The sequence below is a fragment of the Oncorhynchus masou genome, chromosome 13 (assembly GCF_036934945.1).
Source record: "Oncorhynchus masou masou isolate Uvic2021 chromosome 13, UVic_Omas_1.1, whole genome shotgun sequence".
NCBI lineage: Eukaryota > Metazoa > Chordata > Actinopteri > Salmoniformes > Salmonidae > Oncorhynchus > Oncorhynchus masou.
The window spans coordinates 24141872-24157156 of NC_088224.1; the positions used below are offsets into that span (position 1 = coordinate 24141872).

Below are 15285 nucleotides of genomic sequence, written 5' to 3' on the forward strand. Positions count from 1 at the left end.
AACGTATCTTATAAAAAAACAATCAATCATAATCACTAGTTAACTACACATGGTTGATGATATTACTAGATATTATCTAGTGTGTCCTGCGTTGCATATAATCTGACTGAGCATACAAGTATCTGACTGAGTGGTGGTAGGCAGAAGCAGGCGCGTGAACATGAATTCAAACAGCACTTTCGTGCGTTTTGCCAGCAGCTCTTTGTTGTGCATCAAGCATTGCGCTGTTTATGACTTCAAACCTATCAACTCCCGAGATGAGGCTGGTGTAACCGAAGTGAAATGGCGAGCTAGTTAGCGCGCGCTAACTAGAGGGACGGAAGCTATACTGTTACACTGGCAATACTAAAGTGCCTATAAGAACATCCAATAGTCAAAGGTTAATGAAATACAAATGGTATAGAGGGAAATAGTCCTATAATTCCTATAATAACTACAACCTAAGACTTCTTACCTGGGAATATTGAAGACTCATGTTAAAAGGAACCACCAGCTTTCATATATTATTTATTTTACCTTTATTTAACTAGGCGAGTCAGTTAAGAACAAATTCTTATTTTCAATGACGGCCTAGGAACAGTGGGTTAACTGCCTGTTTAGGGGCAGATCGACAGATTGGCACCTTGTCAGCTCGGGGATTTGAACTTGCAACCTTCCGGTTACTAGTCCAACGCTCTAACCATGTTCTGAGCAAGGAACTGAAACGTTAGCTTTCTTACAAGCACATATTGCACTTTTACTTTCTTCATGTTTCATTATTTACTTGAGGCTAAATTGAGGCTAAATTGATTTTATTGATGTATTATATTAAGTTAAAATAAGTGTTCATTCAGTATTGTTGTAATTGTCATTATTAAAAATAAAATAAAAAAATTGGCCGATTTTAATTGGTATCGGCTTTTTTGTTCCTCCAATAATCGGTATCGGCGTTGAAAAATCATAATCGGTCGACCTCTAATTATGATATATGACCACAATGTTACGACAGTATTATGATGTATGACCACAATGTTACGACAGTATTATGATGTATGACCACAATGTTACGACAGTATTATGATGTATGACCACAATGTTACGACAGTATTATGAATGATTCTCTCTCTCAGACCATAGTTTTGAGGATGATGTGGACAGTACAGATGGGAGCCGTGCTCAGGCTGCATTCAAAGTCCCCAAAATCCCCAAGAAGCCTGCAGAGTCCTCTACTGCACGCAGACCCAGCGCTACAGGACCCAAGATCGGAGGTAAGAGTCCAGCTCCTATTCAACACCAATCTGGTCTGCTCACCTCTTAGAAGCATCTGTTGATAATTCATTGCGTGTTATGTAACCCAGGAGTAATAACAGTTGAATTAAAAAAGAGACATTTGCAAATAAAGTTCCTTCGATTGATTTCATATCATTAGTCTCATTGGCTAGATGGCCTGAAGGGGACTGCTGAGACGTCTGGTATAAAATCCAAACATTATTAATCACATTATATCCCCTGCTCCTGGGCTGGGTAAGGAGCCTCGGCTCATATAGGAGCAGGAGTCTATGTCCTGTTTCCATAGCGTGAGGCAGTTTGTGTACAAGTACAACCCCTGGACAGGACCCGAGTCTATCACAAGATCTTACCCCCAATCTATCTCCTTAATGCTGAGTGCCAAGCAGAGACTCATTGGGTCTCATTTTCACAGTCTTTGGTATGAATGGGCCGGGCATCGAACCCCTAACCTTCCTATTTCAGGGCGGACACTAAGCACAAGGCCATTGAGTTGGGCTGGCTAATTAAGAAATAAGGCACGAGGGGGTGTTGTATGTGGCCAATATTGCACGGCTAAGGGCTGTTCTTAAGCATGATACAACACTGAGTGCCTGGATATATTGGCCATATACCACAAACCTCCGAGGTGCCTTATTGCTATTATAACCTGGTTACCAACATAATTAGAGCAGTAAAAATGAATGTTTTGTCATACCCGTGGTATACGGTCTGATATACCACGGCTGTCAGCCAATCAGCATTCAGGGCTCGAACCACCCAGTTTATAATGGCCAGATTAACAAGGATACAGATGGGGAGAGATGAACTAGCTTTCGAAGCAGGTCGGCTGGACCAGTAAACCCAACAGACTGACGGAGGGGAAATTTTCTGGCTTCTTCACAGGAGCTTATCCTCGATCCACACTCATCTCTGCTGTTTTTATCTGGACTCCATAAGTTATGTCTTTATATTCTTGCTGCTTCACAGGAAGTTCTGTATGTCATCAGTCAAATCTCTGTGGCTCTATCTGGGCTTGATATCTCAGGCTTGATTAGTTATACCTTTGATTACATCTATGATAGCGACGATAATATGCTCTGTAGATCTCTCCATTTTCTGTTTTCACTCATCTTAGTCTGCATTCTAAGTTTGACAGACGGCTGACTTGTCTTTTCTGCCTATTTCCCTCTATTGATCCCCCTTTCCCCTCTCTCCTCCTCTTCCTCTCTCTGTAAGGGAGGAAGGTAGCAGTGCTCTCACATCCAGGCGGTCGATCTCGGCCAGGTTCGATCTAGCAGGGTGATGCTACAGCCACTCTGTCCTGGTCCTCTCGCTCTCTGTCTGTATCAGCAACCCTGTCTATGTTCATTCAGGCAGATGGATCAGACATCTGGAGATATGAGCGATGTGTGTGTGTGTGAGTGAGTGTTCTGAAATGTGTGGAACATGCTAGTGTAACTTCTGGTGCTGCTAGCATATTAGCATGCTAAGCTAGCTCCCTGTGTGGCTAAATTAGCATTTATATTACATTCCACCCACGCACTCTGCTCACACAGACACACAGAGAGGATGTAACAGAAGAGACGAGAGAACACAGAGAGACAAGACTTTGAGATAGAAGAAAGAAACCGAGAGAAAAGAATCTGAGAGAACAGAAAAAGAAACGGAGAGAGAGAGAGGGAAAATAAATGAGGCGAGCTGAAAGAACAGAGCTGTGGTTTTAGAGGCCCTAGTCCCGTCTATCTCTGAGACACTATGGAACATGTGTATCTATGCAACATACAATCTGCTGCTATAGGATCATCCTCCTCAGCTCTATACACGGATAACACACCCAGCATCCGTTTACCCACCATAGCTGGGAAGGCTAACAGCTAGATGTTGAGCAGGGAGCAAAAGCCTCCAGTACCATAGTTCTCAGAGTTAGCAAACCCTGTCTTGGGCTCACAACACAGCCATCTCACGCTGCAGCTAGCCTGTTGCAGCTAGCCTGTTGCAGCTAGCCTGTTGCAGCTAGCCTGTTGCAGCTAGCCTGTGAAAATGGATTGTGTTGTAGCAGAACTGCCCATCTACTGCAGTTGGAAATGGAAACTAGCCGCAGGGATTTGGATGTCCTTTGGGTGGTGGACCGTTCTTGATACACACAGGAAACTGTTGAGCGTGAAAAACCCAGCAGTGTTGCAGTTATTGACACAAACCGGTGCGCCTGGCACCTACTACCGTGCCCCATTCAAAGGCACTTAAATATTTTGTCTTACCCATTCACCCTCTGAATGGCACACAATCCATATCTCAATTGTCTCGAGGCTTAAAAAACATTCTTTAACCTGTCTCCTCCCCTTCATCTACACTGATTGAAGTGGATTTAACAAGTGACATCAATAAGGGGACAACTTACTGTCACTCAGACTGGGATACACATGCTCTCTGACCTCTCTGTCCTCTGTCTCTAGGTGCGTCTAAGGATGGAGCTGGGGGCATCGATGAGGAAGACTTCATCAAAGCCTTCACTGACGTCCCCACAGTACAGGTAACACACACACACACACACACACACAAACATGCTAGTATGCATTAGTAGAAGGACTGCAAGCGATGTAGATAACACTAGTGTGAACTAATTATCTCTCTGTCCCCCTTTCTCTCTCTGTCTCCATGTCTCTGTCAGATCTACTCGTCTCGTGACCTGGAGGATAACCTGAATAAGATCAGAGAGATCTGTTCTGATGACAAACATGACTGGGACCAGAGAGCCGCTGCAATGAAGAAGATCCGCTCCCTGATTGTTGCCGGGGCAACGGAATACGAGTGTTTCTTCCAACACCTGAGGCTGTTGGACGGAGCGTTCAAACTGTCAGCTAAAGACCTCCGATCACAGGTGGTACGAGAGGCCTGCATCACTGTGGCGTGAGTACCACACACACACACACACACACACACACACACACACACACACACACACACACACACACACACACACACACACACACACACACTTTTTCCACATCTCCTTTTTGTTTCTTCTCTAAAATTGGATTTGAAAATGGAAGTAGCACTTTCTCCCTCCCTCCCTCCCTCCCTCCCTCCCTCCCTCCCTCCCTCCCTCCCTCCCTCCCTCCCTCCCTCCCTCCCTCCCTCCCTCCCTCCCTCCCTCCCTCCCTCCCTCCCTCCCTCCCTCCCCCCTCCCTCCCTCTCCAGCCACCTGTCGACAGTGTTGGGTAATAAGTTTGACCATGGTGCTGAGGGCATTCTTCCTATCCTGTTCAACCTCATCCCTAACTGTGCCAAGGTTATGGCCACTTCAGGGGTGTCTGCTATACGCTTCATCATACGGGTGAGTTAGACACACAGCGAACATGCGCGCACACACACACGTTGACGTAACACAGACACACATCTAGCATGCACACACACACACACACACACGTTGACGTAACACAGACACACATCTAGCATGCACACACACACACGTTGACGTAACACAGACACATCTAGCATGCACACACACACACACACACACACACGTTGACGTAACACAGACACATCTAGCATACACACACACACACACACACACGTTGACGTAACACAGACACATCTAGCATACACACACACACACACACGTTGACGTAACACAGACACATCTAGCATGCGCACACACACACACACACACACACACACACACACACGTTGACGTAACACAGACACACATCTAGCATGCACACACACACGTTGATGTAACACAGACACACATCTAGCGTACACACACACACACGTTGACGTAACACAGACACACATCTGGCATACACACACACACACACACACGTTGACGTAACACAGACACACATCTAGCATACACACACACACACACACACACATACACACACACACGCACGCACGCGCGCGCACACACAGGTAACACATATAATAAAATGACTGAGTTTGTATTTCTGTCTCTCTGCAGCACACACACGTTCCCAGACTTATTCCCCTGATCACCAGTAACTGCACCTGCAAGTCTGTGGCCGTCAGAAGGTGGCATGATGCATATGGTTACAAAAATAATCATTGATGATTGTAATGATGAAGATGAACATGAAGAGGATTGTAGTAATGATGATGTTTCTTCCTCCCTCAGGAAATGTTTTGACTTCTTGGACCTGCTGCTGCAGGAGTGGCAGACCCAGACTCTGGAGAGGTGAGAGTTCAGACAGACAAATATAGGGCCATTTTAATGCAAATGGAATCTTGGTTGAGTGTTGTACACATGTTCACCTTCTCTGTCTGTCTCTCTCTCAGACATACAGCAGTGATGGTAGCGAGCATTAAGAAGGGGATTGCAGATGCCGACGCAGAGGCCAGAGTAGAGGCCCGCAAGTAAGACACACACCACCACACACCACACTATCTCCTTCTCTCACACCTCTCTCTCTCTCCCCCTCCCTCTCTCAGGGCGTACAGGGGTCTGAGGAACCATTTTCCTATACACATACTCACTATCTCCTTCTCTCACACCTCTCTCTCTCTCCCCCTCCCTCTCTCAGGGCGTACAGGGGTCTGAGGAACCATTTTCCTATACACATACTCACTATCTCCTTCTCTCACACCTCTCTCTCTCCCCCTCCCTCTCTCAGGGCGTACAGGGGTCTGAGGAACCATTTTCCTATACACATACTCACTATCTCCTTCTCTCACACCTCTCTCTCTCTCCCCCTCCCTCTCTCAGGGCGTACAGGGGTCTGAGGAACCATTTTCCTATACACATACTCACTATCTCCTTCTCTCACACCTCTCTCTCTCCCCCTCCCTCTCTCAGGGCGTACTGGGGTCTGAGGAACCATTTTCCGGGAGAGGCGGACTCTCTGTTCAACTCGTTAGAACCGTCCTATCAGAGGAGCCTCCAGTCGTCTCTCAGGAATGCCGGGAGTGTGGCGTCTCTTCCTCAGAGTGACCGCTCCTCTTCCTCTTCACAGGAGAGCCTCAAGTAATGGCCCCTGACCCCTGACCTTTTAACCATGCAGTGTTAACCTAATAGTTTTTTTTTGGGGGGGGGCGGCTCAGAAGTACCCAATAAGTAATATTGTTCTCTCTCTCTACCTCTCTATCTCTACCTCTCTCTACCTCTACCTCTCTCTATCTCTACCTCTCTCTATCTCTACCTCTCTCTCTCTACCTCTCTCTCTCTCTACCTCTCTCTATCTCTACCTCTCTCTCTCTCTACCTCTCTCTATCTCTACCTCTCTCTCTCTCTACCTCTCTCTCTCTACCTCTCTCTCTCTCTCTCTACTCTCTCTCTCTCTCTCTCTCTACCTCTCTCTCTCTACTCTCTCTACCTCTCTCCTCTCTCTCTACCTCTCTCTACTCTCTCTCTCTACCTCTCTCTACCTCTCTCTCTCTACTCTCTCTCTACCTCTCTCTACCCCTCTCTCTCTACCTCTCTCTCTACCTCTCTCCTCTCTCTCTACCTCTCTCTCTCTACCTCTCTCTCTCTCTCTCTCTCTCTCTACCTCTCTACCTCTCTCTCTCTACCTCTCTCTACCTCTCTCTCTCTACCTCTCTCTCTCTCTCTCTCTCTCTCTCTCTCTCTCTCTCTCTCTCTCTACCTCTCTCTCCTCTCTCTCTCTCTCTACTCTCTCTCTCTCTCTCTCTCTCTCTCTCTCTCTACTCTACCTCTCTCTCTCTCTCTCTCTCTCTACCTCTCTACCTCTCTCTCTCTCTACCTCTCTCTCTACTCTCTCTCTACCTCTCTCTCTCTCTACCCTCTCTCTCTCTCTACCCTCTCTCTCTCTCTCTCTCTCTCTCCTCTCTCTCTCTCTACCTCTCTCTACCTCTCTCTCTCTCTACCTCTCTACCTCTCTCTCTCTACCTCTCTCTCTCTCTCTCTCTCTACCCTCTCTCTCTCTACCTCTACTCTCTCCTCTCTCTCTCCTCTACCTCTCTCTCTCTCTCTCTCCTCTACCTCTCTCTCTCTCTCTCTCTCTACCTCTCTCTCTCTACCTCTCTCTCTCTCTACTCTCTACCTCTCTCTCTCTCTCTACCTCTCTCTCTCTCTCTCTACTCTCTCTCTCTCTCTCTCTCTCTACCTCTCTCTCTCTCTCTCTCTCTCTCTCTACCTCTCTCTCTCTCTACCTCTCTCTACTCTACCTCTCTCTCTCTCTCTCTACTCTCTCTACCTCTCTCTCTCTACCCTCTCTCTCTACCTCTCTCTCTACCTCTCTCTCTCTCTCTCTACTCTCTCTCTCTCTCTCTCTCTCTCTCTCTACCTCTCTCTCTCTCTACCTCTCTCTCTCTCTCTCTCTCTCTCTCTCTCTCTCTCTACCTCTCTCTCTCTCTCTCTCTCTACCTCTCTCTCTCTCTCTCTCTTCTCTCTACCTCTCTCTCTCTCTCTCTCTCTCTACCTCTCTACCTCTACCTCTCTACCTCTACCTCTCTACCTCTACCTCTCTCTCTCTCTCTACCTCTGTCTCTCTCTCTACCTCTGTCTCTCTCTCTACCTCTGTGTCTCTCTCTCTACCTCTGTCTCTCTCTCTCTACCCCTCTGTCTCTCTCTCTCTCTCTACCTCTCTCTCTCTCTACCTGTCTCTCTCTCTCTACCTGTGTCTCTCTCTCTCTACCTGTCTCTCTCTCTCTACCTCTCTCGCTCTCTATCGCTCTACCTCTCTCGCTCTCGCTCTACCTCTCTCGCTCTCTCTCTACCTCTCCCAGTCGTCCTCTGTCGTCTAAATGGTCAGCTGCTCCTGGTAGAGGTGAAACACAAACACACACATGCACGCATACAAATACCGGTATTGATCATATCATTCCTGATCTTGTACAAGTGGTGTGTATGTTATTTGTGTATGTTTGTTAAATTCACACATTTATACTGAACAAAAATATAACCGCAAAATTTCTTCAATTTTTTTATTTTTTTCCCATGTAAGGAAATCAGTCAATTTAAATTTTTCAGGCCCTAATCTATGTATTTCACTTGACCGGACAGAGGCGCACCCACTGGGGAGCCAGGCCCAGCCTGTCAGAATGAGGTTTTCCGCATAAAAGTGCTTTATTACAGACAGAAATACTCGCATTTTAAAGTGGCCTTTTATTGTCCCCAGCACAAGACCGTGCTATTTAATCAGCTTCTTGATATGCCACACCTGTCAGGTGGTTGGATTATCTTGGCCAAGGAGAAATGCTCACTAACAGGGATGTAAACAAATTTGTGCAAAACATTTGAGAGAAATAAGCTTTTTGTGAGCATGAATCATTTCTGGGATTTTTTATTTCAGCTCATGAAACATGGGAACAAAACTTTACATGTTGTGTTTATATTTTTGTTCAGTGTAATTTATGTGTGTATGTCTGTATGTGTTTATGTCCAGGCAAGTGATTGTATAGTATGTGGTGGTGTTTGTATTGTGATGTGGTGTTTGTGTGTTTGTCTGTATATATCCTCCCTCCCCCTCCCAGTCCCGGCTGGTCATAAGGGCGGGGCGTCGCCAGGCTCCCTGCAGCGTTCCCGTAGCGATGTGGATGTTAATGCAGCAACGGTTGCTAAGCAGCGGCACATCGGGCAGGTGGGGGCGGGGAGACTCACCCCCGGCTCCTACTCGTCATTGGGTAAGGCAGCTGTCAATCGAACCAGGCAGCGAACCAACCAACCAATCAATCAGACACAGTTTAGACATCTGTCTACAACAGTCAGCTGTCTGTCAGTCTATCAATTAATCATTCAATAACCGACACACACACACTCTCAGTCAACGTGCTGTGTGTTATGGTTTCCTGCTGCTTTCAAGGCCTAGGCTCAACTCCTCTCGATATCTGAATACACTGCCTGCATCTCTCTCCTATCCTAGGTTTCTCTGTCTGAGGGGCTGTTAGCCTGTCTGTCTGCTTGCTGCCTGTCTGTGTGTTATGTCTGTGTGTTTGTGTAGCTATGGTCTGTCAGTGTGTATTTGTTAGGTGTTTTAGTTGTTGTTCCTGCATGATTCTCTGTTTGAACTATGTTCTCTTACTAACACACACTATACCACTCTCCTTCTCTTTTCTTCACCTTCTCACTTCACCGTTATTGTTCTCTCCTCTCGCTCTCTGCCACTAAAGATGATGCCTCTGATAAAATGGATGGTAAGATCATCTCCTCCTGTTTCACTCTCCTCCGCTCAGAAACACCTCACGCTATTCTTCCCTTCATCCCTCCTTCCTGTGTATTCTGGGTGGGGGCCCTGGACAGCAACTCTGTCACCCCAGCCAGTCTGTAACCATGGTGCCCTCTGCTGTTTGGCTGTTCTCTCACACTCATTCTCAAATTACATTTATGAAATAAGGAAAGAACTTCTGATTTTAATGTTATTTTGTTTATAAACAGTCATATTTAGTCTGCGTAGCTACATAATAATAAATAATAATACATGGGATTTAATGTTATTTTGTTTATTAACAGTCATATTTAGTCTGCGTAGCTACATAATAATAAATAATAATACATGGGATTTAATGTTATTTTGTTTATTAACAGTCATATTTAGTCTGCGTAGCTACATAATAATAAATAATAATACATGGGATTTAATGTTATTTTGTTTATTAACAGTCATATTTAGTCTGCGTAGCTACATAATAATAAATAATAATACATGGGATTTAATGTGCCGTTCAAGAAACCCACTCACTTTTAACACCCTACATCACTTTATATGACCTTTGACCAATGACACACCCCTCCCCCTCTCTGTCTGATTTTAGGGGCCAGGTCAGTCAATGGTAAGACAGTAGTAGGTACTGTAGTTCTAGACTGTAAGACTAGTTTCTTTGTAGCCTGTAGTTAGTCAAAATATAGGTATATAGATAACCTAAGTAGTATTCAGCCGTAGGGCTTCTTACCTCTAAACTAGTGCTTATTGCTTAGTAGTGGAGGGCTCTGTTCTATTCAGAAAGTGTGTGTGTGAGAAAATGAGTGTGTGCCTAGTCGGTGTCCAATCTAACAGTATGACCTCTGACCTCAGGTCGTCTGAGGACCAAGCAGCCTCTCACCACGGCGACCAGCGTCAGCCAGGTGGACTCCCGGGGACGCACCCGCACCAAGATGGTGTCCCAGTCACAACGTAAGAAGAAGCACACACACGCACAACACGTTCACACAGTTTTTGAGCCTCAAATACCACATCCCTCACATACACACAATCTTCCACTGCCGTATTACTTTGAGTGTATTTGAGCGTGTGTGTGTTTTTGCAAGATGAGTTATACACACTCTCTTTCTATAGTCACTGCTGGTATCCCTCACAGAGAATACAAGATGAGTTATACACACTCTCTTTCTATAGTCACTGCTGGTATCCCTCACAGAGAATACAAGATGAGTTATACACACACTCTTTCTACAGTCACTGCTGGTATCCCTCACAGAGACAATAAGCTCCTGCAAATGTTTTTTATACCTCTTAGGTTCCGACGAATCAGATTGCACGCCAGGTATTCTGTGTGTGTGTGTTGCAGTGGGGTAGATGGACCCATTATGTTGCTCTCATGGTCACCGTTGTTTGTTGAGAGTGTGTGTGTGTGTTCTCTGCATGCTCTGTTGTCTCATCACTGAGAGTGGTGTGTTGGTTGGTGTGAAAAGTCCAGTTCTGCCAATAGTTAATAAAAAAGACCAAAACATGACAAAAACAGGAGCCAACTCAGCAAATCAAGTTGGTGCAGCACTCTCAAATCAAGAGTGTGTTGACTGGTTTGACCTCCTTTGTTATTACACAAACTGTAGTGACGATGAGGCCCCCAAACCATCATGATGGTTTTAATTTGAAAAATGGGATCTGTTTAAGGCTCAACCTGACAGAAAAAAACAGAACAGATTCAAGGAACGAGAGGTTAACCTCAAAGTTAAAGCCGTTGGGGGGGGGGGGTGTCATTTATTTTTATAAACATTTTTATTTGAGAAAATATTGAATTTGGCCTTTACTGCTATAGCCCTTAGTAACACATTGAATACACATTCATAAATGGCAAAAAAGACAACACATTTAACCCCTTATTTTTTCTGCCAAAAAACTACCTCCATACTTCCATTCATTTGTATGGGTTACTTTCAGGAGAGTCCTGTGACACTTGTGTTTGTGAGGGTCTCCACTTTCCACAGAGGGTCTTATCTTTCCACATTAGATTGTAGGCACAACCGTTCTGACACTACAGAAGTTTTTGTGAGATGTCTCATGATCTGACAAACACCGCTGCAGCTCGGCCACCTTCCACCGCAGATGTGGAAGGCTGACATGGGAGGATACGGCGGATTGAGACGCAGCCCATACAAAACATCCATCTCTAGAATAAACTAAAGGATGTCTATTTATTTTTATTTTTATTCTGTTACTTAGATTGACGTACTGGTGTGTCAATAGAGTTACGGATTGAGAGCAAGAGACAATTAATAATGATGGTGAGATGTCTTTGGGACAGAGAGCTGTGGTTGGGCAGTGCAGGTTTTGGCAGTGTGTGTGTGTGGTTTTAGAGCATTTGTACTTTGAGGTGTTTTTATTTCCTCCATTGTGAGGCTGCTTTGCTTCGTCAGTGATACTGCTGCGTCACACACCGGCTACCCATCATGCAGTGCTCTACCGTTCTTCCATCAAGCATCACAGCTGGCTCCTTGTGTCTCAGCATTCATAGTTTATTCTATATTTATTTCTATTTAATTGATACATGTATTTCCGTGTTTGAAGCGTGGTCATTGTTGCTCTCAGTCTCTCGCCTCGGAACGCTCCCATGATACTTTCTGTGTTCTAACTCCCATGGTGCTTTGTGCTCTAACACCCATAATTCATCTGGTTTAACTTCCTGTTCCTGTCCCCGCTTCCCTCTCCAATCCTGCCTTCTCATTGGTGCAGGATCTCAGTCTGCTACCCCCATTGGTGGTAAGAGTCTAACGTGTACTACCTGTTACCTTCACCCTCATCACCCCTTCTCTCACCCCTCAACAAAGCTGGTCACCTAAAGCTCCACTCCCTCTCTGGCTGAAGCATGCTGGGACTTGTAGTTTAAACTAAAACGTGGCTGCCTGCCTTATGACTACTTGTGCTCTGAGCTGAGGCCCGTGTCTACCTGTTAGGAGGGAGCAGAGAGATGCATTGGTGATTCTGATGCATGGGAGGTAGAATGCCATGTGACCAGCATGCTCTGACAGAACAGACCACTCTGAGGTGGAGTTGTAGTACACTGGGGTAGTCCCATCTATTCCTTGCTTAGTCACAAAGTGAGTAGTCCCATCTATCCCTTACTTAGTCACAAAGTGTTAGCTCCAATTCACTTGGTGTTAGCGGTTAGAGGTCAATTGTGGTGGTGTGTGTAGACTAGACTGTGTAGCCTAGACTGTGTAGTATGTAAGTTTGTATTCTGCGTATGTGTGGTGAAATAGATTGTGATACGTTTCCGTTGAGTGATAAACAGTGTTTGTCTCACTCATGTCACATAACCCTCTCTGTCCACATTTCACTTTCAGCACTTCTTCACGTCTCTGTCTCATGAGTTAAAAGATCACAAAGGCATGTGTAGATCTGTGACATTCAGCACAATGCTTTATGGGCCGTGTGATTGGAGACTGGAATGAAAAACATATATTGTACTCCATGTAATTATTTGGGAATAAGCAAACAACCCACTGAAATGATGACAGTCCCAAGATGGCCGCCAAAGCTGGTCCCCTGAATCTGGTTGAAAACAACCCCTAACCCTGAAATCCATTGAGCCCATTCACCATGTTCCTATACATCTAGTTCCTTCTGATCTGCTAACCAGACCTGGGTCAATATTACAGTCAAATACTCTGACTTTAGTTGAGCTTGATTTACTATTGAAATAATGGGAATAATAGTCACAAAACAAGTGTTTGACCTATGTGTTCAACCCAGGTCTGCTGCAGACACTGAAGGGGTTAGGGGTTGTTGATGTTGTTATTCCTTAGACAATAGGGTCCCACGCATGACAAGTGTGTGGTCTGTGTGTGCGTCTCTAACTCTCTTCCCTCCCGCTCTCTCTAGCCGGCAGTCGGAGTGGTTCCCCGGGTCGCGTCCTGACCAGTACCGCTCTGAGTACTCTGGGTTCTGGAGCCCAGAGGGTCCTAGCTGGGGCTGGAGGGAGACGTAGCCGCATCCCACGCAGCCAGGGCTGCTCACGAGACTCCTCCCCTACACGCCTGTCTGTCGGTGAGTACACATCCAGTCACCATCATAGTGACCCATCCCAGCCCCTTGTCTTACCTGCTTGGTTTCATCTTGATGACACATCCAGTCACCATCATAGTGACCCATCCCAGCCCCTTGTCTTACCTGCTTGGTTTCATCTTGATGACACATCCAGTCACCATCATAGTGACCCATCCCAGCCCCTTGTCTTACCTGCTTGGTTTCATCTTGATGACACATCCAGTCACCATCATAGTGACCCATCCCAGCCCCTTGTCTTACCTGCTTGGTTTCATCTTGATGACACATCCAGTCACCATCATAGTGACCCATCCCAGCCCCCTGTCTTACCTGCTTGGTTTCATCTTGATGACACATCCAGTCACCATCAGTGACCCATCCCAGCCTCTTGTCTTACCTGCCAGGTTTCATCTTGATGACACATCCAGTCACCATCATAGTGACCCATCCCAGCCCCTTGTCTTACCTGCTTGGTTTCATCTTGATGACACATCCAGTCACCATCATAGTGACCCATCCCAGCCCCCTGTCTTACCTGCTTGGTTTCATCTTGATGACACATCCAGTCACCATCTGTCTGACCCATCCCAGCCCCCTGTCTTACCTGCTTGGTTTCATCTTGATGACACATCCAGTCACCATCATAGTGACCCATCCCAGCCCCCTGTCTTACCTGCTTGGTTTCATCTTGATGACACATCCAGTCACCATCATAGTGACCCATCCCAGACCCATCCCCCCTTTGTCTTACCTGCATCATAGGTTTCATCTTGATGACACATCCAGTCACCATCATAGTGACCCATCCCAGCCCCTTGTCTTACCTGCTTGGTTTCATCTTGATGACACATCCAGTCACCATCATAGTGACCCATCCCAGCCCCCTGCTTGTCTTACCTGCTTGGTTTCATCTTGATGACACATCCAGTCACCATCAGTGACCCATCCCAGCCCCTTGTCTTACCTGCTTGGTTTCATCTTGATGACACATCCAGTCACCATCATAGTGACCCATCCCAGCCCCTTGTCTTACCTGCTTGGTTTCATCTTGATGACACATCCAGTCACCATCATAGTGACCCATCCCAGCCCCCTGTCTTACCTGCTTGGTTTCATCTTGATGACACATCCAGTCACCATCATAGTGACCCATCCCAGCCCCTTGTCTTACCTGCTTGGTTTCATCTTGATGACACATCCAGTCACCATCAGTGACCCAGCCCCTTGTCTTACCTGCTTGGTTTCATCTTGATGACACATCCAGTCACCATCATAGTGACCCATCCCAGCCCCTTGTCTTACCTGCTTGGTTTCATCTTGATGACACATCCAGTCACCATCATAGTGACCCATCCCAGCCCCTTGTCTTACCTGCTTGGTTTCATCTTGATGACACATCCAGTCACCATCATAGTGACCCATCCCAGCCCCTTGTCTTACCTTGGTTTCATCTTGATGACACATCCAGTCACCATCATAGTGACCCATCCCAGCCCCTTGTCTTACCTGCTTGGTTTCATCTTGATGACACATCCAGTCACCATCATAGTGACCCATCCCAGCCCCTTGTCTTACCTGCTTGGTTTCATCTTGATGACACATCCAGTCACCATCATAGTGACCCATCCCAGCCCCTTGTCTTACCTGCTTGGTTTCATCTTGATGACACATCCAGTCACCATCATAGTGACCCATCCCAGCCCCTTGTCTTACCTGCTTGGTTTCATCTTGATGACACATCCAGTCACCATCATAGTGACCCATCCCAGCCCCCCTGTCTTACCTGCTTGGTTTCATCTTGATGACACATCCAGTCACCATCATAGTGACCCATCCCAGCCCCTTGTCTTACCTGCTT

The 15285-nt window shown here is 46.2% G+C and overlaps 1 protein-coding gene across 16 annotated transcripts in view; it reads left to right on the forward strand.

Annotated features, from left to right (window-relative positions):
* clasp2 (cytoplasmic linker associated protein 2) overlaps positions 1 to 15285 on the forward strand; it is an 86795-nt gene that overhangs the window by 44642 nt on the left and 26868 nt on the right. For 9 of the 16 annotated variants that reach the window (XM_064983257.1, XM_064983259.1, XM_064983260.1 and 6 more), the window contains 16 exons: positions 1110 to 1247; positions 3702 to 3778; positions 3917 to 4155; positions 4447 to 4582; positions 5210 to 5280; positions 5384 to 5443; positions 5545 to 5622; positions 6062 to 6229; positions 7951 to 7991; positions 8698 to 8847; positions 9334 to 9357; positions 9976 to 9993; positions 10236 to 10334; positions 10678 to 10704; positions 12114 to 12140; positions 13263 to 13427. In XM_064983257.1, the coding sequence (XP_064839329.1) occupies positions 1110 to 1247; positions 3702 to 3778; positions 3917 to 4155; positions 4447 to 4582; positions 5210 to 5280; positions 5384 to 5443; positions 5545 to 5622; positions 6062 to 6229; positions 7951 to 7991; positions 8698 to 8847; positions 9334 to 9357; positions 9976 to 9993; positions 10236 to 10334; positions 10678 to 10704; positions 12114 to 12140; positions 13263 to 13427 (1518 nt within the window). The remainder of the gene's footprint in view (positions 1 to 1109; positions 1248 to 3701; positions 3779 to 3916; positions 4156 to 4446; positions 4583 to 5209; positions 5281 to 5383; positions 5444 to 5544; positions 5623 to 6061; positions 6230 to 7950; positions 7992 to 8697; positions 8848 to 9333; positions 9358 to 9975; positions 9994 to 10235; positions 10335 to 10677; positions 10705 to 12113; positions 12141 to 13262; positions 13428 to 15285) is intronic. The other 7 variants (XM_064983264.1, XM_064983265.1, XM_064983268.1 and 4 more) reach the window with 3 other exon arrangements.